At 41.4% G+C, this 26584-nt stretch overlaps 1 protein-coding gene across 2 annotated transcripts in view; it reads left to right on the top strand.

Moving 5' to 3' along the window:
- atp8a1 (ATPase phospholipid transporting 8A1) overlaps nt 1–26521 on the top strand; it is a 103304-nt gene extending 76783 nt beyond the window's left edge. For both annotated transcript variants that reach the window (XM_054597204.1, XM_054597203.1), the window contains 10 exons: nt 2122–2196; nt 3877–3999; nt 8329–8407; nt 9623–9684; nt 9954–10010; nt 10364–10471; nt 18935–19023; nt 19385–19477; nt 21320–21411; nt 23953–26521. In XM_054597204.1, coding sequence (XP_054453179.1) covers nt 2122–2196; nt 3877–3999; nt 8329–8407; nt 9623–9684; nt 9954–10010; nt 10364–10471; nt 18935–19023; nt 19385–19477; nt 21320–21411; nt 23953–24050 — 876 coding nt within the window. In that variant the 3' untranslated portion in view covers nt 24051–26521. The remainder of the gene's footprint in view (nt 1–2121; nt 2197–3876; nt 4000–8328; nt 8408–9622; nt 9685–9953; nt 10011–10363; nt 10472–18934; nt 19024–19384; nt 19478–21319; nt 21412–23952) is intronic.
- Nucleotides 26522–26584: the final 63 nt, after the last annotated feature.

Raw genomic sequence — 26584 nt, 5'->3', positions numbered from 1 at the left:
AAATCCTGCCTGGTACTTCTCCTAATGAGCGAATCAATGCATCTGTCCCTCAAGAGATGGGAGTGGGAGAAAAAGAGAGAAGCTATTGGGACCCCGAGGACCAGGCCAAAACACTCACACAGAGGCAGTTTCCACATGCTATGAATAGGAGCCTTTTTAACTTTGCACAACAATATATCAGCCCAGAGCCTCTCATTGGGCAGAGCCGTAATTAATTCAGCAGTTTGACCTACTCGCTAGCTTCTCGTTACCGTTGCGTGAGCCGCTCTAATGGTTGAACCTGCCTCATGGCTTGGGCTTCAGCTACACATAACCCATAGCAACGGCAGCTCAAATGTTTTTTCAGCAAGCCAGGACTCAAAATCACCTAAAACTATTCTTGCGCTGCCAATAGTTGTACTGTATACCTCCTGATTCTCATGGTTTCAGGGCCACATGGTCCCAGATTGGAGAGAACATCCCATGTGAATTTGAAATGAGGCCCCCACGAATGAAAGAAACAACATCATGGTAGAGTGCACCTGATGGAGAGGAAGGCTGGATCTGTGATGGGTGGGTGTGGCAGAGAGGGGCAGGGTCTAGGGGCGCACACATAAACACAGGCCTCGTCTATAGGCACCCACCCCCGCCACCTCACCAGACATTTGTTTTCATGCATATGCTTACACGAGTAAATGGGAAGGGCCAGTGGCAGATTGGTAGTGGTCGTGTAGAGAGTGGTAGCGGGCTGGTGGGGCCCTGAAATAGGCTTTGTCCCAATCTGAGAATTTGTAGCAGTTCATGCCTTCATAATGAAGTTAAATGAAGCGAGGAAATGCTTGGTTGGCCATGGCCAAAACACAGCACCCCCGATGTTCCCCAGACAGAGCTGGCGTGAGCAAGAGCTGGTTCTGGACCACGAAGTGTCAAACTTTGATTCACTGTCGGCATACAAGCAATTTTCAGATTGCACGTGCAGTTTTTCTTCAGAATGTGTCAGGCAAATCTGCTTTAGAAAAATAAAGAAATGAATGCCTGACATTTTTCCTACTAGATACTGTATTTCAACTTCTCTTCTTGCACGCTAATATAGTTCATTAACTTTACCTGGCTCCTGTCCTGATCTTAGAGCCATTGTTTTGTTTATACAAGTATGACTAGTCAAGATACGTGATAAGCCTCATCTCCACCCAGCATATGGTTTATATTACCTCTGTCTCCCTTTCCTGACACTATATATCACAGTCTCCATCATTCACAGTCCCACAGCCCTGACGCTGCCCCCATAACTAACCTCCTCTGTCACCCACTTGTCTTCAGATGGATCAAGGAGGGAAATAGAGGGCTTGATAAATGTTTGTAGGTGATCCCGTGATGAATCAAGTCTGCAAATTGCATCGTGGAGGTGGCATCTGGTGGTCTAGGCTTTCCCACTGTCACTTTATTTTTTCTGTTTTCTTCTGTTGTGGCCTCTTTCTGCCTTCCCTGAGCTTGAAACCTGTACTAACTTAGACTAATGACATGTTGATCACAGGGCAGCACTTCAAACAAAACCAGATTTGTTCTATCATCATTTTAGTTTAGTTTAGTTTTTTTCAAATTGACACAAATCATTTCCTTTTTCTACTTTACTTAACTCGCATAACAAAACATTATTGCAAGATGCATCTTCCATTCAATGATTGTAAAGATGTATAAGCAGGAGCTTTTCACTCTTTGATATTTTTCATATTATAAGACCCTGCCGTCTCTTTCTGAAGTCTCTGTTGTCATAAGAGAGTGAAGAATGTAGTGTGACGGAATAATGGATTGTGAGTCTGAAGACACAGTCTCAATTCTGATAATGGTAACCACTAACCCTCACTATCACTAATGGAAAGCATATACTGAAAGGGCAATTAGAAAGACTACAGTGATGTGGTGTTTTCTAGATTGAGTGAAGCCTGCAGTATCAAATTCATGACCAAGTGACATACTGATTAAAATGACAGTATTGAGAGAGTAAGATGTGAGTAAACCATCATTGTCATCTTTATTTGTTAATGAGAATGATGAACTCTTTGATTTAATCTGTATTTTAGATCTGTGATCATTGCTTTCTGTTCTTATTTTCAATATCTATGTGATTTTTGTCTCCCTTAGATCTGGTTTGCGTTCGTCAACGGCTTCTCAGGCCAAATCCTATTTGAACGCTGGTGCATCGGCTTGTACAACGTGGTGAGTGTTAATAAAGTTAACTTTCTGAAGAGCCCACTTTACTCTTTTACCCCGCCGCACTTTGACGTAGAACTGATTTGCCACAGTGCCCCAAAACTGATCCCTTTATTGCGTGACCATGTCATCAACGTCTTTAAAAAATTCTCCATTATTTATGACCTGTTGTCAAGTCCATATTCCCTCAGTGCTCTTAAATATGTACTGAATAAGAAAGAACAACAGCTTTGCTTGCCCCAAAGAGTGTAGTTAACAAGGACAGCACGTTTGAATGATAAAAAGAATATGAGGAATGGAGCAGCAACTGAGCAGGCTGCCGATGTAGGGGTGTCCCGCAGGGCTTTATAATGGGACCACTCCTAATGAACTCATATTTCATATCTGTCATGAATTAAGTAGAAGTAAAACATGTGCATTGGCAAGTCTGATCTTTAATACCATGCCGCAAAACCCACAAGGAGATGATATGTAACTTTAAACAGTTTATTTAAAATCAACTCAATTAAATAAACAAAAATTAATGAGAGAAGTGTTCCGTTGAATTTTTGATCGGCCTCAAATGGAAGTAATTTTATGAAGGGGCAAACTGTCAAGTGAGAAAGATATTTCCCACAGCCCTGCCTCTTGCATTTTTCAATAATAAACCACCACCTTAGATCCAGTACTGTATCCTGGGGCTGGGAAGAGGGTTCAGTCTTTCACTTCATCCACAAACTGAGGGAATTCCTACGGCTCAGTGGGAGTTTGTCAGAAGCAGTGGGCTGAATCCGCCCCTCAATGGAGATCTTCCTGGGCCTGGCTCTGAATAAGAAAGGAGCCCACTGGAGCATGTCCTGTGGCCTGCTGGTCCTGCAGACCGAGGGCTGCAGACTCCCATTCCAGATGGGGTTTCAGGGAACTCACACCAACTGACCCACTGAGCCCCCCAGCCACACAATACCATCACTCCTCTCTCAGCAGCTGCTATGCAGAGCAACATTACAACACCACTAAGAAATTACACTTTAGCCAGGCTTAAATACCTGCTTCTTAGTCAAGAGCATCGCAGATGTTTATTGGAGATGGGTTTTACATATGAACAGACTTGGAGCATGACAAATCAAAATCAAAAAACCCCGAAGGGTTTTAAGGTCAATGATTTTCAGTAATGTGATAAAGAATGGAGAAAGTGGAGGACAAAATGAGGCAAATTCTTCTATAAATGCAACATATTGAGATGATGGCAATGATGAAGACAGGCATCTGCCATAAGTAGCAATTAGATATTAGATCCAACAATTTACAATCTGCATACGTTTATGAATTTTGGGAAGTTTGTAAAGTGATTTCGGCTTTTGGTTGCATATATATTTTTTATTTAATACCTTTAATATATAAATGTTTGTTTGGTCAGATGTGTGTGCATTTGGACCTTTTGAGATGAGATTGTATTGTCAGACATACTGTTCCAAAGATTAAGATTTAATTTCTATGCTAAACAACGTTTTAGACGAGAGGTATTTGGATGATTTCACTTCTGACGTCAGAACAATAAAATAGGTGATCGTTTGTGTTTGTTTCATTTCTTGGATATTTAATTATATATTTAATATTGGATATTTGGATATATTTATTTCTGTTAAAATAATCTGATTTTATCTCAAATTTACCACTGATGTTTCTCTGTGTGTTTTTCTAATTCAGATCTTCACTGCTCTGCCTCCTCTCACTCTGGGAATATTTGAGCGCTCCTGCAGGAAAGAGAATATGCTGAAATACCCAGAACTCTACAAAACCTCCCAGAATGCTATGGGCTTTAATACAAAGGTAATACTAGTTTCTATCACTTTTTCTTTAATTGCACATACCTGTATTTAACTACTATTGGAAGACTTTTTATTCTCACTTTGGTCTTTCTGTTGTCTTGTCTTTATTTGTTGTGTTGTCTTGAGTACACTCCTTTTAAAGTCTTTTCTGGTCCCTGTTCTGCTCTTTGCAGCTCCAGTAACATTTCTTGATAAGAAGTTTTTCCAAATCTAGTGAATATTGTAAGCAAATATTCGTTGATTATTAGGTTTTTTTCACTACTTGGATACTGAATCACCTCTGGAAGATGATTTTATGTTCAACTCCTAAAAGGGGAGCATTGTTACCCTCCATTTTGTTAATTTCATACAGCTCAACTGGTATTAAGTGTCACCAAACAAATCTGGTAATTTTCCATTGTATCTTTTAATTTGTGTTCCACCACACAAATGAAAAGGTCAAATGTTCCATCCCTTACAACCAATTAACATCAAATTAATGAACGAGATGTTCCTGTCGTGTTGTTGTTCAGGACTGATGCGTCTCTCGTCACAGTGGCCTGGCAGCTGTAGTCAGCGGGTCTCTAGTCGTAGACGGGTCTGGCCTGGCTTGACCTATTCTGTCTGGTTGCAAGGGCTGTCCGTTAGCTTTCCCCTGCTGGTAATGAAGATGTCTCCTCCTTTCTCCATGCTGAGCCAGAGCCCCAGAGCCTCCTCACAGGCGTGGTGACCTGGTTAGCACAGCATGGAGGTGGATTAGAGTCGGATTGGCCATGGCGGGCAGGGGCAGGAAAGGTCAGATAGGTTGTGGGATGCAGCAGAAAGAATCGTGGAAAGGAGGGAATAGAGAGAGCGTGTTGTCATTGTGTGATGGCGTTTGTTGCGGAAAATTATGCAATTTGTTTAAGTGAGGGAGTTGTTTGTTCTGAGAGCAAAGCTGTCAGATTGAGTTTAACCCGTCCAGGACCACACTGACTGTGTCATGAATGCATCTTAAGTTTTACTGAGCAAGCACTACTTCTATTATAAGTGACAGGGAGAGAGAGAGAGAGAGAGAGAGAGAGAGAGAGAGAGCTGCAACGATAAGTCGTTTCATTTATTAGTCAACTGACAGAAAATGAGTTGGCATCTATTTGAAAGTCAAATGTTTTTGGTTTTGTTTAGTTTTTGGGTAATGCTTCACAGCAAACATCCAGAACATTCTCTGAATCGAGCTTCTCAACTGTGAGGATTTTTTCCTTTCAATGCTTTTTAGGATAGTTAAATGTTTTTTGACTGTTGGACCAATAACACAAGCAATTTTAATATATCATCCTGGTCTGCCTGAAATTCTCACAAAGGTATTGTAAATGTAAATGGACACACTCTAGGTCATAAGGAAAGCTAATTGAAATAAATCCACTACTTGTTATGGCCTTGATTGTTTTTCAGAATTAAAGTTACTCCGAGGAACTTTTAACTGGTCATTAAACAGTCTGAACTAAATACCGATGCCTCTAAAAGACCTACCTGCTGGAGGGGAGGGAGGCATGAAAAAAACAAAACAAGAATGTAGGTTTTTCTAAAGGGATTCTGGTGCCCAGAACACTAACACTTTGGTCCACAAGGACCGCCAAAGTTTACAGAAAATGAAAGGTCCTCATTGTAGCTTTAAATATAGTCAAAACAGACACACTAATCACAAAATGGATGATGTTTTTTGTCAGTAGATAAGTTGTTTCATTTATTATTCTTTAGTATTCATTAATTTATTCCATCAATTATACAGTAGAGCACAGAGATATCTGTCCTCACAACTGCTGATTTAAACGTCCAACATTTAGTTAATAGGGTGTTATAGGGTGGATTTCCCTCCATTAACTTTTTGGAAGTCTTTTGAAGACTGCCAAAAAAGGGTCACAAAAGTATGCGTCTGATAGTTAGAAGTAAATGAACCTCATTTTTGTTTGGGCCACATTTTCCAAGACCCATAAATGATGACTCGGCCAGGTCAGCAGGTTGTTTTCACTGGCTCGTCCACGCTTTTCCCCAGATATTTTCCTTGCAGCTGGCCCGAGGCGAGGCGAGAAAATCCAGCAGGAATTTGGCCCCTTGAAGCCTGTCTTTCTGCACGCCTGGCTCTTTTGTACACAACAGATACTGTCTTTGTGAATTAAAGCTGTTTGTGTTGAGGTGAGAGAAGGGAGTGACTGAGGGGTGTTAGAGACTCGAGGCGTGGCTTCAACTGTGCTGCCTGTTCACTTTTAATTACATATACCTGATACATGAGTCACGCTAATAAAACAGGCTCCACTTCGTGTGGTCGTCATTACGGTAGTTTACCAGCAACTATCACCTCTTAAACAGCACTTTTCTTTGATTTCTTCCCTCCTCTTTCACTTCCTACTTCACTGGTTCAAAAATAAACGTGAAGGGGAAATATTGGGCTCAATATTAATTACCGGCATTCGTGCTTTTTTTTTTTTCTATTTGGCAATTAGGACTTCCACAAAGGGCAGAATCTTTACAGGACAGACCGGGCATTCATTCATAGGCAATCCCTAGAAACTTGCTTGGATAAAAGGGAAAGAAAGAGCGCAGGATGGCTGGAGGGGTGAAATGGAGGATCCCACTGTGACAAATGATTCTGAACATTTATTGATTTCATTAGCATTCATTATTGTGGAGGGGAAACTAGGGCTTGTTTGCACCCCACAGTGTTTGGGAAAGGGAAAGTCGAGGAGGAGGGTGGAAGGGAGCAGACCGTGTCAATGGGAGACTAATTGGCATAAACATGATGTGATTGTAACGTTAGTGATAATTTAGCCCACATTTGACCACAGCGGCAGAGGGGTGGGGGTGGTTTCAGCCAGCCCTCGCTCAGTGTATTGGGTTTTGTGTACACAGTGAGAGGGTGAGGTAATCCTGGGTTGGAGGGGTGGGGGTGGGGGGGGGGAGGCTGCTATGGGACTTTGTTTGGTCGATAGGAAAGGTGAGGAGGTCGTGCCACGGAGGCCAAGGTGTATTACAAAGACTCATAGTCTAGAACAAGACTCTTCCTTTCACTGTACCCTGTCCGGCTTTACTCCTCTTCTCCTCCTCTTCCACCATTTTGTGAATAACCCTCCACTGTAAAGCATTACTAGTAGTTATTCTAAAGTAACTCCAACGTGCGGAAGTCCCAAGAAGTTTTGACTTTCAGGGTGTCCAATGTGTCTCGAATAAGCCGTGTTTTGTGTTTAACTGACAGATTTGCTGAAGTTGTTGAAAAGAGCGTTTGAGAAAGCGGCCTCTTACTTGCTGTCTGCCAAGAACCGATGATTAAAAAGAGGCCAAAGATTAAAATGTGATGTTTTTTTTCTGTTTTTATTTTTCCTCTGTCAGCCGTTTACTCTCCGGGTTTGATGAATTTTCAGCTCTCACAAGTAACACCGCCGTCTGGGTCAGCACAGGGAGGAAAAGGGGGCACAAATGTGGAACGTTTTTTGGCAGAATAGATTTCACGGCTGTTTCATGCTACATCGCCCGTTAGTGTTACGTTTGGCTCTGGCGTTGCATAAAGTAAATTTGAAACAAGGTGGTTTTGAGGTGGGAGTATTGATTTAAACGACTCATCCAAAGTCTGCATGCTTGCGTACACAGACACACACACAGATTGCGGTCCACACCACGATTTTCCAGGCCCTTAATAATTACCATGAAAACAGCTTAATCTCTGTCAGGCCTGTCAGTCTCCCTGTGTGTACTCCTACACTGATTTCTGCTTGTTTAAACTCTCCTGTCATTTATTTCTACACTAAGTTAAATTTCTCACATGAGAGCGCCAAAGCCTAATGAAATGTAATGAGAGGAAAACCTCACACTAGAAGCACGTATATTATGTTGTGTAATGTTCTATTTGTCGAGGCGACGACCGTTATTTCACCGTTTCGTACGCTCACTCCTTCCGTCTGTGATTTTTGTTTAATATGCTGATAAAACCTAGAAGTTAAAACCTGCACACTGACGTTGTCTACTTGCCTTTCACTGCTCGTACACACACTCAGCAGCCTCTCTCTTCCCCCATAACACACACAGAGGATATACAACGTGTCTGTCAGCGGGGTGGCCATTCAGCGTGGAGGCCCCGACAAAACCGCCACTTAGCCTAGCGCTGAGCTGGCACAAAGGGCCCAGGTCAGGGGTCACTTGGAAGGCTGGAGCTCCCCACACCCTTTTCTCATGCTTTTCTTTTTTTCCCTCTCTGTCTCCCTCTCTCTTCTTTGAATCTCCTGCCGCCTCCAACCCCCACCAACCCCTCTCGCCCTCCTCCTCCTCCTCCTCCCTGCCTTCCATCCCCTCTCCGTCCTTCTCCCCTCCCTATTTTTTGCAGGTCTTCTGGGCCCATTGTCTGAACGGCCTCTTCCACTCCGTCATCCTCTTCTGGTTCCCCCTTAAAGCCTTCCAGCATGGTAAGTAGCTCCTAGAGAGTCCGCCGCGGCTCTCTCGGTGGACTCGGGGTATGAAGAGGGAGGACAGTCAAACACACATACTTTGTCTTAATTAGTTCTCTCTTCAGCCGCCCAGTCATGAATTGCAAACATGTGTGTGCTCCGGGGAGAGCGACACACAATAACAAGCGTACATTCATGTTAGCACCAGTTCATACACGCACACTGTGCTGAAATGATTTCGCACACAGTTATTCGCACTTACTTAATTTTTATGAACACACCACTGAGATTCAAACGCTCCATGTGATTGTCCAGTGCAGACAGTGATGCTTTTAATCCAAATAGACAATGATCAGTCTTTTTCTGTCTGCAATTCATTTAGAATTTGATGCACGACAACTTTATTTATCCAGATAAGGTTGCACATTAAGATGCAAGGTTTCTATGTGCGAGCGCAGAGAGAATGGGGATCTTGTGGCTTCAGTCTTTGCTGGCCAGAGCAGAGGACCACACAAGCTTGTGCCTGCTCTCCACACAAAGGCGCCGAGCCCCTTCACTCTGACTGACAGGCTGTCAGCAAAGCCTCAGCGCTCACAAGACATGTGACCAGCCGGAAGTAAAAGGAAAGGGAGCCTCTCTTTCTTTCTTTACTGGCAGCGGTTGCACACTGCTGGTATTTTAGCCTCAGCCCAAACCCACGTGGGCAGTTTGAAGCAACATGTCTGTCTAATTTGCAGTTAATTTCTGTTTTATTCATTTAGGGAATACTTCGAACTCCTGTTTTAGGAAAGTCTTCTCAGCAGATTGGATTTAATGGCAGAATAAATAAACGTTTTTTTCATGGTCTTTCTATTTTAGCCGTCATTTCTGACCATGATTAATGCACACCAATTCACCGTTTCACTGTTACTGATGGATCGTCATAGAAACACTCTTTCCTTATGGTTGCGAAAGACAGAATTAACATTCCAGCCTCTCTTAAAGGGCGGTAATGGAAGCAGCATTTGACTGTGGTTTTCACTTTCCCATGTCCATTTTTATATATGAGCCTCTAAAAAAAGACCAAGAAAGAAAACCACCAAAGTTCACACCGAGATGTACTAAAAAGTAATATCCTTCGTGCTGTCGGCTTGTTTACTCTTTGGATCACCTAATGGAGATCTGTATGAAACCCAAGGGCCGAAAAGAGACAGCTTTGGCCCTAAAAGCTTCTGTTGTTGATTGCCTTCACAGATACAGTGTTTGGCAACGGAAGAACTCCAGACTATCTCCTCTTAGGCAACATGGTTTACACAGTAAGTGCACCGATCTTCTTGACAGGCAGTGTTTTTGCTTTGTTAAATGGTTCAGGTGCCTGAGCCAAGTGTTATCCAATTTCTGTGAATAAACATCAGATGGACTTCATTTTTCTTCTGTCTTTCCTTTTTGTCTGCTAATCATTTCCATTTTTGAATTCTCTTCAAAATGTTAAAAAATATATATATTTTCGATGCACTTCCTGTGACCGATTGTAGGTATAGAAGAGGGATTTGGTTTGATGTCACATTGATTTATGTCTCCCCAGTTTGTGGTCATCACAGTTTGTCTTAAAGCCGGCCTTGAGACCTCCTCCTGGACCATGGTAGGTGGATGGCTCTGTCCTCTCTCTCTCTAAGGTTCTGCTATCTCTTTCCAGTTCCTGCATTTTATTTGACCATCGGTACTTGTGACATATTTAACATCCTCCTCTTATCTCCAAGTCTCTTTATGGCTTGTTTCCCTCTGAGCTTGTAACTGTAAACCATGAAATGACATGTGCCGTATGGTAACTCCCTCAAGTTGCTGGAAGCCACTCAATGTGAACTTTTATACCCAAATTGAAAAAAATAGCAATGAACAAGACAGTATAATGTATAACAATGATGGTCCTTTCCAGAAAATTAAGAGCCTAAACCATTTCTGTATCCTTGTTTTCCTCTGATTCTCCACCAACAGTTCAGTCACATCGCCATCTGGGGAAGCATCGGCCTGTGGGTGGTGTTTTTCATTATCTACTCCTCCCTGTGGCCCCTCATCCCTCTGGCTCCCGACATGTCAGGAGAGGTGAGCGCACACATGCTAGCATGTAATCATACACATGCTTACACATCTACACTAGAGGTTGATATTATTTTGGGACTCCCTCTCCTCTTGCTACTCTTGCTCCCTGTGCAGTCAGTATGTGTGGGGCAGGCAGGAGTTAATAACATGTAGACACACACCTTTACATTCTTGTATATAGATACTGATTATAAAAAGTTTTGTATAAAATACATAGCTTTGGAAAGAAACATTATACTTGGAATAATATTTTCTCTTATTCATTTCAGATATGTAAATTCTGTTTTCTTCATATTAACATTCAATTGAATATACAAAGTTACAAAAAGTTTGTGTATACTGCCAAGAAAATTGCAATCCGTGCCGCTCTAGTTTTGTTATATAAATATGCAGTTCCTATATGAATACCCAAAGGAACGGAGGGACTTGTTTACTCTGTCACCGTATTGGGACATGACAGGAGTTTTTTTTTAGTGGGAGCCGGATGGGACAGGAGTGAAAACACAAACACTCTCTTTCTCACATCAACAACTTCCTCTGGTACTAAAGAAACTGCTGATAGAGTCGTCCATCACTGACAGACCTGCAGTGCCTCATAACTCATTCTGCTGCAGACACACGCTGGTGGGAAATTTTTAACTTGACACAGGTCTTTGTAAGCAGAGCCAGAGGCGTGTAAACTGTCAAATCTCTGGCTTGTGTTGCATAATGACTTAATTGGGCCAATTAGCCCAATGTTTGTGTTAGTTTGCCCTCCCTCGACTCCGAGTATCCACAAGTGACACTGCAGCAGTGAAGCAGTCTGGAGGCTAGGAAAAGAGATGTGGGGATGTATTTGGTTTACACAAAAATCTTCCCATCAAATTAAGTCGAAAATGCACTTTAATGTTCATCAAATTAAAAAAAAAACCGATCAGATTAAAAAAAGGCCCCTCATTTTTTACACTGTTTACTTGTTTGAGTTGTTATTTGCATGTGAAAGAGACTACTGTCTCACTGGGTCACCACAGGTGGTCAATGACAGCCTATTAACCACAGGTGACATTTCCCAGTGCATTCTGGGGTGGAGAATGAGGCATCTTTTCATTAGGGAACAAGAACACAGCAGGAGGCTATTCAAAGAAAAAGGCTGGCACCACACAGCATGCAGTAGAAGAATATCTGTCTCTCTGGGATTCGGTTAGTGTGTGTCCTGTTTGAGATAGCGCTTCTGGCATTTGTGGATTCAGTGAATGTGTAGATTGTAACACAGTTCGTTACAGAGCTATTCGATCATTTCCGGGAGTTCAAAACTTTACACCAGTTTTGGCCGTCAGATGTCATATTGGATGGGAAACTCCAAATGTCAGAGATAATTGTGAGATGATTTAGAACAGACTCTTGAATACGCCTGAATGGCAGCTCACTAGAAAGATCTTTTAATTGGGACATTTTGCGTGCATTGTTGAGGTGGAATCTTTTGTTTTTCAAAACATGTTACAGCGTAATATTTACAATGCTGAATGCAAATGGATCCTTATGTAAAAGAAAAGAAGGTCTGTTGATACAAACCTAATTAGGAACATGTTGTCTCATGATGAATAAATACAGTGTCTTTGTGATGATCAGGTTCATTACCTTTACCTACAGGAACAGGGCAGACGAGGCTTCTGTTGTTGTGCTCATATGGCTATTTAAAGCAAAAAAATGATGTTTTGGAAAATTCACATTTACTGTATCCTTCTTCTCAACTAACTCTCTGCTTGATAGCTAAATTCCATCCCATGATGTTGAACTATTCATTTGTCGTAAATGTCCTTACTTCTGGTCAGATCTGCTGGTTGGACGACTAGTAGAAACCTTTTTTGCATGAGATTTCAGCGAGAAGAGGTCAAGGACTGAAGACAAAATGTATACATTTATAACTCATTCTAAGTTAGTAGTTAACAGTATTTTGTAGCATTTTAAGTCAACAACAGCTGGGCACTTGTATGTGCGTGACGCAATAAATAGATCAAACTAACTCCACACACTCGCACAGAGGCGATGGGTTTTTTGGCTTCTCTCTCTCTCCCCTGTTCATAAAGCCTGGTGCTTTCATCCATGCCCTGCAGCACTTGACTGAAGACAGTAATGGTGTCCTGTGGGTAGCTGGTAACCCTACGCCCCTGCCCCAACTCCAGTATGCCAGTTCATCATCAAACAGGGACGCATCTCTCCGAAACCCGAGAAGGCATCAGAGACCTTGTAGCCTCTGAAGAGCTGGATTATTCTCAACCTTGCTGCAGCCTCACATATTTCCACCACATCCTTCCTCGATGTGTGCTTAAATTTTCAAATATACTTTTTATGCGTTCTGTCCTTTCCATCAATTTTCTTTCACTCCCTCTTTTTTTTTTTTTACTTTTTTGCATCAGCTTTTTCCTCTTTGTTCTCTTTTTGTTCACCTTCCCTTTCACCCTGCCAGTCGAAAAAACCGCCCGAGGGCCAACAACATAACAGACACCAGAACTCTTTTCTCCTCCTGTTTCTGCTCTCACTCACTACCCGGCTCACCGCCTTAAACAAGAGACGTTGAGCAGCGCTCCGCTGAATGTGAACACATTCATCAACGTCAGGCTTAATATTCTTTGGACGATTGACAAGACAGGTGCAGGATCCATCTTTGGAAAAGAAAACACTGAAACAGCTAGTACGCTTTTCACAGGTACTCCCAAAATTGGCTCATCCCGTTTGCACCTCATAAAAGTCTGACACGGATATCAAAAGAAAATGTGAGATTATTCTGTTCCATCCATGTAATCTGCAACACTAAACGGCTTAGCTTCACCTCAGGAGGTGTCTCTCTGGCTCTGTCACACTGACCTGCTGTCTGCTGTCTTGCATCTGCTTTCAACACAGCTGCCTTTTGTACAGTTTATCCCCTCGCTTCTCACACACACTTTTTGCTATTTTCCAATTTTTGCATCGAGCTGCTGTTGAGCGACTCTCAAACGGACTCAAGTACTTGTCATCAGCACAGGGATGGATCAGCACATCTCACACAGTTTCTGCTCAGTGATAGAAACATTTTCTCAGAAAGGAATCATTTTAGATGATGTTTGATGCCGTGCATCGTGCCAGGAATACACTCAGGACTATCTGTGCCAGTCTGTGACATATTGAAGAGATTAAGGGCAGGAATGAAAACTTTGGTTAACATTGGGAGATAGGGAATGTCCTTGACGTAGGCATTCCCTGCAAACTAGTGATACAATTATTAATAAGAGCTTTGATACCATTTTGGAGCTTTACCTAGCTAGATTTTAATTGTTCAGTTTGTTCATTTGTTCAGTAAAATTGAGTGAGAACACAGACTTTATTTATCTGAATAATGCGCTGGAGGAAACCTGGTCGTACGGGTTAAGTTTCAAAATGATTAGATCCTCAGGTTCTGTGTTTCTTGTCATGAAGCCACACAATTAAAAAGTCTCACACATTCTTTTACTGCTTTGGTAGACCGCTCGATAAAGGATCATAGGAGTGTTTTGCACATTTAAGTCCATTGCCCTCCAGGCCGTATCTGGTTTGGAAATCAACTTAAAGAGAAACTTGAGTCAAGTAATCCATCAAAGTTAACATTCAGACATCGTTCCTTTTCAGTCAAGTATGACTGTTGTTGTGTGCAATGTACCTGAAAGGGCAGGTTGATTTGAAAACAGGTGATTAATTCACACGCTCCAACATGCAAGATTTGAATTTTCTGCCAAAATGTACCCGATTTGCAGGCAGAACTATTCTTCTTTTAGGGATCTTTTGGGATGTTCCTGATATTTAAACTTTTGAAAGCTACTACTGCTGTTGACTTAGTCCATCAGTGGTACTTGTGGATTCCTGTTGGTCCGTCTTTAAGACTCACGAGTGTGACGTCTGTGAGGTTTTGTTAAACTCTTGTTCCCAGATCTGTTCGTCCTCCCTCTGCTAATGATTGATAAACACCACAACACATGGCTGTTGTTATAACTGACCATGGTGTACAGAGTTAGTGAGAAGAACAGTTTTAATCTGCTGAACACACACTGTAAATCACGTGTGGGTAGTCGTGGCTGTGAGACTGCTGACTTACAAGTGTTTATGTAAGGAATTTCTTTTTCTCTGTTTTTCTAGTCGTTGTCTTGCTGTCTTTGTGGGGCGACACGCAGAGAGCATAGAGTGGATGAAGGACCCAGCTGAGAAAGTCATTGTTGACTTTAAACATTGACCTCTTTTTGGGGTGGTTATTGGCTGGTTTGTCTCTCCTGATGACATTTGGGGGATTTGTGGATTTGCCTTATCCAAGAACGTCTGCCCTTTTGCTCTGTTTGTTTGTTTTCTTTCTTGGTCTTTTCATGCTTTTTCTTTGACTGGGCATGCTTCTTTTTGTCATCCTCAGTCGTCTGGTTCTTCTATACTGTGCTGTGTTGGCTACCTATTTATTCATGAGAAGTGTTAACTTTGTATTAACAAGAAAGTCTGTTGAGGGGTTGGAACCCCATTTTGCCAAACGTTTAGTTTCATCTTCAATTTCCCTCCTCTCCTTGAAGCCAACATGCACAGTGTTGTCTGGTTAAACCAGCTGAATTCAGCCAATTGGATAATCAACATGGATAGACTCAGACCAAAGTAAAGTCTGAGACATGATTCTACTTAGTCTAACCCTTCTACTCTCAGTCTACATAATAAAAAGTGTTGTACAAAGAAGCCCTGTGCATTCAGGATGCTAGGGTTTGAATATAAGTCGATCTTGTATGTCATACAGCTGCTAGAGTTTAATGAAGAGGTTCATTTGTCTTACTTGCTGAATCAGGATCTAACTGTAGACCTGTGAGGTGAATAGTGGAGTAGTTGATTACCTTAATTTACATTTAACATGACAATGACATGCATTAACATAACTCAATCTGCTGAGACTACAGGCTTTTCTTAAACATGATCAGCCAGGTGTTAGATTCCCCTGATCAAGTCTTCCTGGAAAAGGAAGCCTCAAACACTTGGTCTGTTTTGTTTTTTCACCTTCCACAAATTTCCCTAAAATGTAGGATCTTGATCATGATTGATTCCCCCCCAAAGAATAGCCTGTTCAAAACTCATATTGATGCTGTACCTTGAAGCTGCAAAGTCTGGTGTGTTGCCTACTGAGCAGCTTGACTAGAGCAGTTGGGGGATAAGTATCTTGGTTAAGGGCATTTCTCAAACCACGTTTGTTGTTTAGAGACGTTTATTTCAGCTCTATTTGGTAGTTGACGGTGTAGAAATGGACGGAAAGGGGGGAGAAGGAGAGAGGGAGAGAGAGAGAGTTTTATGGTGTGTACTTTATTCATTGGTCTACCAGGACACTCCAGAAACCGTTCTCTCTAACCTCTTGACCACCACTTCATCCCTAACTACTGACCACCGTTTGGAACCGAGTAGAAATAACAAGAAACATACATCTTAAAGCAGCATATAAGTCAATTTGCATTTTGTGTGTGCACATGTTTACACACGATTGCTTCGTCTAGCCTTGCGTCTAGTCCGTCTGTCTGCATGTGTGTGTGTGGCCATAAGGGGGGTCAGCGGCCTGTCAAAACACACCGCCCCATGCCAGCGGACACTACTGTCTGTCCAGCCAGACAAGTTTATTAGTTTGTCCTAAAAATACAGCCCCACTCCTTGGACCTTTCTCACCCCGTCCAGCTCCCAGGGGCCCCCTGGTATGAGGCATCGCTAGCATCCAACAACTCTGCTGGCCCCGCTTGTAGTCCAGATGCCTGAAGAAAAAACATTTGTTGATTGTAATTGGCCAGATTTGTTTTGGTTTAGAAACTGTGATTTCAAATTGAAGAACTAACAGTGAATGAATGCAGTTTATTTAGGTTTAGTTTTTACTTCATTGCTGTCTCACGATTAGTGTAGGTTTTACTGTTATAATGAGTTATTATACCACATTATATTACCAACATTTTCGAATTTCATGATAAACTATACATCATTTGTGGCCCCAAGCTATGTGCAGCAATATAAATATGGTTTATATAGTGGCCTTGTTAAACACTGAGATGGTTTATTTTTTGAGCTAAAATGCCGAGTATGCATTGCAGGTTTATTTTCAAAAGGCTCTCAAGACAGCTTAAATGCAGCCATTAAAATGCATGATACACTGGATGAAAACGAAAATAATTAAACGGGCTTGCGTAAAAAAAAAAAAAGCAGTACATTTTTCCACCAGGGCCGCACAATTTCCCAAATTGACATGAAAATATCCTGTGCTTCAACGCAATTTTCCCCTCATCTCATACATTTTCAGCCTCCCGGGTGACACAGAAAAGCTCCATTCATTCAGGTCCCATGTCAAACTGTAGGAAAAAGACATTTTTGATTTCCTGTCATTTGGGACTTCCTCTCCCCCCGGTGTTTTGTCAGACATCAAAGTCAATTTGCAGGTAATGGCTAACAGATTAGCTAATTTGAGCAAACCTGAGCACTTTGATAGTTTTGACACTGATCTGTGTGTGCATGTGTGTGTGTGTGTGTGTGTGTGTGTGTGTGTGTGCATCAGAAGGGCCCTGCCTGTGTCACATTACAGGAAGGACGCTGACGAGGGGCCCCAGCAGTTTAAACAAGTGGCGCATTACAATGCAAGGAGCGCGAGTTTTGCACTTCGACGTGTAATGACAGATAGTTTCAGTGCAGCCGGCCAGAACAAACATTGTTTCACCCCCACAAGGCGATCCACCGTCTCCGCTCCGTTTTGGACCCAAAACAACCTCCTGACACGGCCACCTCTTCATGATTCTTTTTTTTTTTTCAATTTAAATCATCAGAGGCGCCTGTCTGCTACTAATGAAGCCTATTTTTCTTACAAATGACGGAGTACGGAGGAGAAGCATTTTCTTCAAATGCCTGACTTGTTTTTAGATCACATCCAAACGTGTTTTTCTTCCAGCAAGATAAATGAGTCTCTGTGAGGATCACAGCTGTCTCATCTGTAGATTTATTTTGCTCCTGAGCTCAATGTGAACATTTGTTCCACGCTGCGTTAAAAATAAAACATCAGCTCTTTGTTTATAATTCAGAAGAGTTACGTGACAGCAAAGAAATCATCTCTGTCTGTGAACTTTTAGTCAACCTTTCTGTTGCAATGTTTTGGGGCTGAGGTGCCCTTTTGATAGTCAACCTCCTACCCAATAAGTTCTTACAGAATAGTTCAGTCGGCGACGTCTTTGGTTTCAGATTTTTCTTAATTTGCTTTTGAAACTTTAGGTCCCACAACTTATGATTCTTTTCAATTTTGATTGATCTGTTTATTAATCTCTCGATAGATCGTTTGGTCAATAAAACGTCAGAAAAGGTGAACAGGACTAAGAGTGTACAGTCATGCTAGCTGCTCTGAGAGGATGATACTGACTTAAATATCTGTATTTGGTATCGGTGACAATGGGCCGCTATTGTGTTCGATACCATTATTTTAATAAATAGCAATTCAGCACATTTATATCTATGTATTCATTTCTTATACTTTTGATTTACAGAGTTAATCAAGCCAGGTGATGCCCTACATATAAAATAATGATTCCAGTCACTTCCTCACAGTAGGTTACACAGCTTCTAAATTACACGCTGACACCGTACTGGTGTATGTATTGGCCTACAGGCCCACCAAAGCCCCGGTGTCGTTATCAGGACTAAAAATGTCGGACCGGTGCATCCCTATCTGTAACTCAGCGGTTACATATAAAATCTTGGAACCCACCATCTATCGTCTAACAATTTAGATTGAAATTAGCTTGTAAACTGGCCACTTGTGGAAAAATCCGGTCTTGCATGTCGTCTCTCAACTCCAACTCTATTCTCGCATCTCAAGTTACTAATCGGACTTTAAACAAGGCGCAGCGCACGGAAAAGGACGTACCCTGACTACACCAGAACCCCAGATATGTAGACCCTCACTCCAAAGTCTTAAACTCTGATAATTACAGCTTTTAAGCTCCATCCACACCCTCTAACACAGGGTGACTGTTGTATTGAATGTATCATTAGAAGCACCTCCGATGACGCTGCTGTGTCTCCTGTGTCATATTGACAGCAGCTCTCAACACGGCAAAACAGTTGAGCTGTTTTTGCTGTGAAAGAGATACCACTGTCGAAATACTTCACAGGCACTTCCTCCGCCCCGAAGGGCTGAGAGGTGAAGGAGATCCACACAACAACATGGCATCATTTAGTCACAGAGGATTAATCCACTTTGAGCAAGTTTCTTTGGACCCATCTCCTCTTTATTTCCACAATATAAGTGTTTGTTCTGGGCTGCCTTTGTCATGTATGTTTTTTTATTATGTGCCACTCCAGAGGAAGATAATGGCTGTTCTTTATCAGGTGTTTTTTTCTTTTAAAGAGCTCTTCTTTTCATCTGATCAGGTGTTGAACTCTGTATTGTCTACAGTGACCCGAGAGTAAGTGTATATATATGTGTGTGTGTGTGTGTGACAGGCGGAGATGATGTTCAGTTCGGGGGTCTTCTGGATGGGCCTGGTCTTCATCCCAATCACCTCGCTGGTCTTTGACGTGGCCTACAAAGTGTAAGTCTTCTCTTCTCTTCTCATCATCACTCCAATACACATCCCGTACAGGACATTCCTCCAGAATCTCTCCTATCTCCTGAAGACATTCTTGCACCCAAATTTTTTTTTGCGACAGACTTCCAATGAAATCTAGCTTTTCCATATTATGAATACTCCATGGGAAATGTCTGCGTCTGCCCCGGGGTCTGGTTGACATCAGCCCTCAGCAGATTCAAGGTGTCAGAAGCAATTTGCAAAGCTAGAAGTTATTTTTACTGATGTATTCAAACCAGTATGGGGTATTTTAATATCAGTCTATGAAAGTTCTATGATGTAAAACATCTGTCACATTATGATTTTGTTGTAATTATTGTTACAGGGTGAAGAAGGTGTGTTTCAAGACCCTGGTGGATGAAGTGCAGGAGCTTGAGGCTTTGTCCAAAGACCCTGGAGCAGTGGTGCATGGGAAGAGGTACAGATACACATCACTGCACTGCTTTTATCTTTGCTTTAGGGTTTTAAATTTACATTTTACATTTATAGATGTAATGTTTTTTTCCAAGTGAGAAAAAAATACATTTTTCCTTGTGAAGTGAAGTGTTAATCAAAGCTTACACCTGATCCACATCTAGCAAATCTTCAACTTTATCTAATCATTTACGTGGTTTTATTCCCAAGACATTTAGTCCACATTCATGTCACAGTTATTCAAATTATGAGTTTTTGACTTGTAAATAGGGTTATGACTGGGAAATTGGACTTCCCTGAAAACCTTGATATATCCTATTAGGCGCTTTATATCAAAATGCCCCAAACAAACATGGAATCCTCATGTCAGCCAAATACTGTTGTTTGAGGTAAATAAATCAAAATTTAATGGACATAGTGTTATATTACAAATTGTTAATGCACAAGTTTCTACCTGACTAACTCTGTAATCATACTGTATTGTCCGATGTTGTTAATATGGGAATCTGTCCCAACTTGTCCTATTACGGCTTAAATGCAACATTTTCCTCACCTGCTCGAAACCAAACTTTCTGTATAATATATCTCTTTTGTTAGGTTTCTAAGCAAATCACTATATAGACTTAATGTTTCAACACATATTAAACAAAACCTTGTGCAAATTGCTCATGTCTCAATGAAAATAAACTGGAGTGAATTTTGCATTGAACCAATTCAGTGGGTTTTCCACATGACGTTTACTAATACGCCATAAACGGTTCTTCTCATCGCTTTTGCCGCATTGCCCACAACGGCCTGAGGATTACAAAGGGAGAGCTACTCAGTTATGAATGACATAATAAATGGAGAATATATACTGTCTCTCTGTATATATCATCTTATGGCCCAACCCTATCAGGGCTACACAGTTGTTGCCTTGGCAATTATTCTTTTGTTACACAAAATGTAAAGCATTTTTTTAGAAATTCTCAAGATGAACTCAGAGGAAGAATCATCTGTGAACTCCCAAACCCCTCAAAATTTCACAAAAATACTCACGGCTCCGCTGCCAACAGTATTCCTATGTGGAAGAGAGAAATCCTCAAATTGCTGCTAAATTGCAGGAGTAATGTCAGTAATCATGTCATAATAGTAGATCTTTTTTTTCTCCCCAAATAGTAAATGTCTCATTTTAGAGCTCCTATATTAAAGCCATATATTATAAGAACGCATTAGTTGGACCGGGTCTGCTCTGCTCTCTGGGGCCTGAGGCCTGCAGCAGGAATCAACATGGAGCAGATCAGTGTGAGATCTCCTGCTGGCTGAAAAAGATCCTCGAGTCTGGCCACTGTCCCAGACCCAGCAGGCTGCAGACACACACACACACACACACACACACACACACACACACACACACACACACACGCACACATATACACACAGGCACACACACGCACATATACACACACAGCCTTACAGAAACAAACATCTAGAGATACAAACACACAGATACATGGATATTTAGGATATATGCACGTAGGAGGGACCCGTATAGATACATTTACACACATGATGGTTTGAAATATTTCACGCACACAAACACACTTTGTTCTTCGTCCTGCGTCTGCAGATCTTTGTCTCCTTTACATGGTGGTTTGTACCAGCAGGTAGAGCAGTTGGCAGGTTCATCCACTGTGGAGGACACAAGCTTGATGTATGGCTCATTAAATCTGCCTGTGGTGCTCAGCATGCTGCTAACGCCCTGCCTTTCTCTCTCTCTCTCTGTGTGTGTGTGTGTGTGTGTGTGTGTGTGTGTGTGTGTGTGTGTGTGTGTGTGTGTGTGTGTGTGTGTGTGTTTTGTGTTTAGTTTGACGGAGAGGGCCCAGCTCCTGAAGAACGTCTTCAAGAAGAGCACAGTCAGTTTGTACCGGTCTGAGTCCATGCAGCAGAACCTGCTCCGTGAGTTACACTATATTTCTTTGTGTTCTTTCTTTCTCTCTTTTTATCTCTCTTATTTATTTCCCTGCTCAACGTGCCTTAAGATGGAGGCGTGAGGACGTTAACTCTTACCCCAAAGAACACTTTCAGTTTATCCAGGTTAGATTTATCTGCCTCCAAATATGTTCTCTCGTCAGGGGAACAGATCGAGCATCATTACTCTTCGTCTGACGCCTTCTGTATCTCTCAAACCTTTGTCTCACCCTTCGTCTGCGGGAGGCAGTAAGGCTCATCCCACCTCGCTTCATAAATACTCTGCTTTAACCAGACGCAGGAAACACACGTCAGTAACTGTGTCTGCAGAGAGCGCCACAGTTCACTGTGTCTTAACCTCCACAAACTGCTCATATGAGCCATTAAATGAGTTAGTTGCATGGGAGTTAGATACATGAATACATTTGAAAGAACTGGAAATCAAATCCCACTAGTTTTTTAATCATCTGAAAAGTATTCAACATTCCATTTTGTCTCATTTAAATCACAATTTTGTTAATTTTCCTTTGTGTATTATTATTTTTTACAAAACCCCCTCTGTTTAATTTTCTTGTATGTTTTTTGGGGGATAAGATAAAATCAAACACTAAAGTAACTTAATGTATTTCCCGACTGGAAAGCTGTTTCTTTTTTATATAGAACTAGGCTGTTTGTAAAAATCTTTTTGAGATTGGTGCTACATGTCCAGAGAAAACAGAGAAAAAGGGTTGTGGTATTCCTTTTTGCTCAAAAGGTAGAAAAGCTACAACACCCAGAATGCACTGGGCTTGTACAGTGATAAACTCAGTGCTGTGCAATTCAAGCAAGAATTTCTGTCCAAAACAAAATTACACCTCCTAAGAAATAATTAACAAATCATCTATGATGCACGATTAAATATAAATGACTTTAGGAAAATTCAGATAGGCTTAGTTTTATTTTAAATTTAAGTACTATTTTATGGTAATTATTCAGCTGAAAGTTAATTATTGACACAGGCAGCTACTACTTCAATGTCTCGTTTTAAATATTGATGTATACAGTAAGAAAGACGTTTCTACTACTAAGTGTATAGTAAGGTGTCAAAGTAGCAGCAAATCTCAGGCGTTACATCTCCAGTGGTTCTCTGAGCATGGGTTTGGTGTTGAGTTTATTCTTCTCTGTTTGGTTTCTGTCCTGTGTCTCATCAGTTTATTTTTTTGTTTGTCTCATAGGTGGGGATGAGACCGTTGTTGTGTGATACCTTTTTTTAATTTCCTTCTTCAAACCTCACCCCGTTTAAAACTCCTCTAGCTCCCTGATAGTCGCCTCTCTCCCTCTTTTGGTTTTGGTTGTTGGCTTCCTGTCCTCCCCCCCGTGTGCCTCGTGTGTCCTGACTTGAGTTCAGTAGAGCCAGATAACAATGAAATGATGAAATGTTGCGCTGTTATTCCCCCACAATGCACTCATCTCAGCGGGGTCCTTTGAACTTCCCCGCTGGCCTCCAGGTAGTGACCGAGTCATTTGACACCTGAAGGTGAGTCAGGGGTCAAAGGTCAGAAAGGAACCCTGTAGGAAAGTTTAGGCTGTAGATCCCAGAGCTGCTGTTGTACTTTAGAGAAACCCTTTGGGGGTGCTGTGATTACCTTTTGTGTATTATTAACATCAGATTATTTATTTTGAATAATAGTTTGACATTTTGGGAATATTGTTATTTGATTTTTAGCTGATAATTAGAAGATCGTTACCATTCTCATGTCTTTGCACTAAGTATGAAACTACAGTTTGTGCCACTTATGTATTAAAGTTAGCGTTACATAACATAAGTGTCCATTTCTGTGGAAATACATTTTGCGCTTATTGTTAAAAGACATTTTTAACTTGTTTCACTAGCTGTGACTCAGACTCTGATAGGAAACTGTTGCAACTTTGGAAGCGGGGTTAAAAATCTTTTCTATCATGAGGCAGATTTTATTTCATCCAGATGGTCAAGAGACTTTGAGTATCATGGAAATATCTTCAGAACAGCGATAAGTCTTAAAGAGATGCATTCTTTAATGATGCTGGGAGATTCTCTTTCTTACTCGAATACAACACTTAAACCTTCTTAGCACAAGCGGGCGTTAGCTACAGCTACTTAGCTTAGCTTAGCATAAAGACTGAAAACTGTTAGCCTGGTTCTGTCTCTTGCCCCAAGCAAAGACATAGCCTCACATATATAAGCCTGCATAAGACCCACATTGTTGTTTCACACAATCAAGACTTTGTTACCTTTGGACGGAGCCAGGCTAGCTGTTTTCTTCTGTTTCCAGTCTCTGTGCTATGCTACGCTAACAGACTTCTGGCGTGAGAGTAGTATTGGTCTTCTAGGCAAAAAAAGCTAATAATCATATTTCCCGAAATGCTGAACTATTGTTTTAAGTTTATGTTTTTTAATTGTTCATTCTGTTTATTAAGTTGTTTTAAGTGTGTTTTTTTTATGTGTTATGAGTTCTTTTTATTACATGAACCACTGATGTTCATAGTTTTAACTGCTTCGACCCTTTTCAGATGGCTACGCCTTCTCTCAAGACGAGAACGGAGTGGTGTCTCAGTCCGATGTCATCAGAGCGTACGACACCACCAAACAGAGGACCAACGAGTGGTGAGCCGCCGGCCTTCTGGTCGGCCAATCCGGAGCCACGACAGCCGTTTCTACTGGCGGGGGGGAAAGAGGAGGTGCGAACGTGTGCCTCCAGCACTGAGGGGGATATTTGGACATGAATAGAAAACGGACAGAGGAGTGTGTCTTTGAGAAAGGGGGGGAAAAAAACAAACAAGGAACAGTAGAAATTGTGTTCACTATCAGCTGTAGTTGTGTGTCCAGCAGACATGATGAGCACTGTGCTTTCTTAGCAGTCTGTGGTCTGAAGTTCTTCACTGTTCTCGCTCAGTTGAAAATCATTTCATTATATCAAAATCATACTCCTAAACACTGTTCTTATAGAAGTTAAAACACTGGACGATGATTAGTTCTAGAGGATTTGGTCTTGTGAAAGATTGCCAAAGAGCAGTCGTATATACAATCTTCTCCAAGTACTAGTGAATTCGGAAAACTTTAAACCAAATGTAATCACACTCCTGAGTGTATTCCAGCACTAAACGGACCACTTCAGAGCAGACATTGTAATATTTGTGTTTTCTTTTTGCACTTAATGAAGCATCTATTGTGTAAAGCCTTACATTTGCTCATGCCTTCATCCTCGTTTCTTTTAAAACACATTTGTTTCTTTTCAGTTGCATTTTTTTTTTAAAAGTATGTAGATTTTGTGCCTGGTTTTATTTATTTATTTGTCCTTTATAATTCTTTAAGAAGTTGCCTCCTGCAACTCGAGCGTAGTCCTGTTTCTACCGTTTTTTACAGCAGAAGCATTGCTTGCGACAAATAATTGCATTCCACACATCACTCCTGTCTCAACAATCACAACGGTGCCTACCTAGAACTTTTCCCTCACAGAAGAAGAAGACAGCCAAGTATAGTTTTTAGCCAGCTAGCTTAGACCAGTGCTCCACACACACATCAACTGAATACAAAATCACTGTCTCCCCACCACAGTATTGCACTCGTACAATGTGAAAACTACAGAGTGCCTTGTGGCACGTGTTCAAACTAAGATTTGTTCCTGCGGAGGTGAGCTGGAGGCTCTCTGATGGTCTGGTTTGAGCTCACAGTGGTGACGGGGTTTCCCTCGAAATGGAGATTTTATCCTTCTAACATAAGTGCCATTAGCTTAAGGGGGAGAGAAATATTAGCCAGGAAAACTCCACGACAATATCAAAACTACTTTGTCTCTATAGTTATTTTGTGGATTTGTATTTTTATATTGGAGATGTATGACTTTTGCATTGACTGGCTTTGTAATGAACTGTCTGTAACTTTTAGTTTTTTTTTTCTTCCTCTGACAAACTGGCAGGATAGAATAGATCGAATGAGGAAACTGAGCTTTCTTAAACGTCTTGTTATTATTAATATTAATATTGTTACAGCTTGATTTATTTATAATTGACTACTTAATGTCTGTGTGATTGCTTTCTTCTCCCTATGGGAGATCAGATCTCTGACGGTGTGTGTGAGTGTGTGTCTGTCAGTTTATTGCCTGCATGTGCATGTGCTGTATGTGTGTGTATGTGTGTGTGTCACCTCTACTGTGGATAACGTCATGTATGCATTGCATGTCTGTGTCCTCTATGTGAGATTGGGAGTTTCTGGCGTCTCCCAGTTTGTTTCTTTTGTCGTGTGTGTGTGCGCGAGTATGAATGTTTATGTGTGGCTTGCTCCAGTTGTCCGTCTGCACGACTCCAGGTATAGATATGTTGTACTGCTGTGTGCTGATGCATGGCCCGTATGGGAGTGTGTGTGTGTGTGTGTGTTAGTGTGCAGGATGACTGTGTGTGTGTGTGTGTGTGTGTGTGTGTGTGTGTGTGTGTGTGTGTGTGTGTGTGTGTGTGTGTGTGTGTGTGTGTGTGTGTGTGATATCAAACTCTCGACCTCGACTGTGAGAGTTTCTGATGCTCAGCTCGCTTCGACAGGAGATGTTGCCCAATGCACTCGATGTACCGTTCCAGTAGTGGATATCTGGTATTATCTGGTTTCAGCATATGATTTAACTTGAGTGTAAATGTTTGTAACTTGTATTCTTCATGCCGTGTACCTCTGCTTTACAGGAAAGCTCTTTACTGAGGGTTAATGACTCTTTTTCTCTGCCGGTCTTTTAGTGTAAAAAAAAAACTTGATTGGGCGTCATCTTGTCAAAAGTTTCCAAACCGCTGAATGTGTATGTAGACTATTGCTTTCTTTTTCCAGAAAACATAAAACACACGTTGTTGTCTGTGAAAGTCGTGGGCTGCATGAATGGATAACACAAAGTGTTCTCTGAAATGTTTAACTGTACTACTTTTGATTCTCCCTCAAGTGTTGATCACTTTACAAAAGAGAAAAAAACGCACCTTTAACTTTACTTGGATATTTGTTTCTTTTCCGTCATTTTGTTCGATGATTGTTCTGCATGTTGGGACTGCAAACTTATAAGTGTTGTCTTTTACTGCCATGAAGGACTACTGAAATAAACTTTACAATCATGGAGGAACGATGTGAGCGACTGCTTTTTCTTCGGTGTATCTGGAGGTTTGTTATCAATGTGCC

This window comes from Anoplopoma fimbria, chromosome 4, assembly GCF_027596085.1.
Source record: "Anoplopoma fimbria isolate UVic2021 breed Golden Eagle Sablefish chromosome 4, Afim_UVic_2022, whole genome shotgun sequence".
NCBI classification, from domain to species: Eukaryota; Metazoa; Chordata; class Actinopteri; order Perciformes; family Anoplopomatidae; genus Anoplopoma; species Anoplopoma fimbria.
This window is presented reverse-complemented; position numbering and strand designations above follow the sequence as displayed.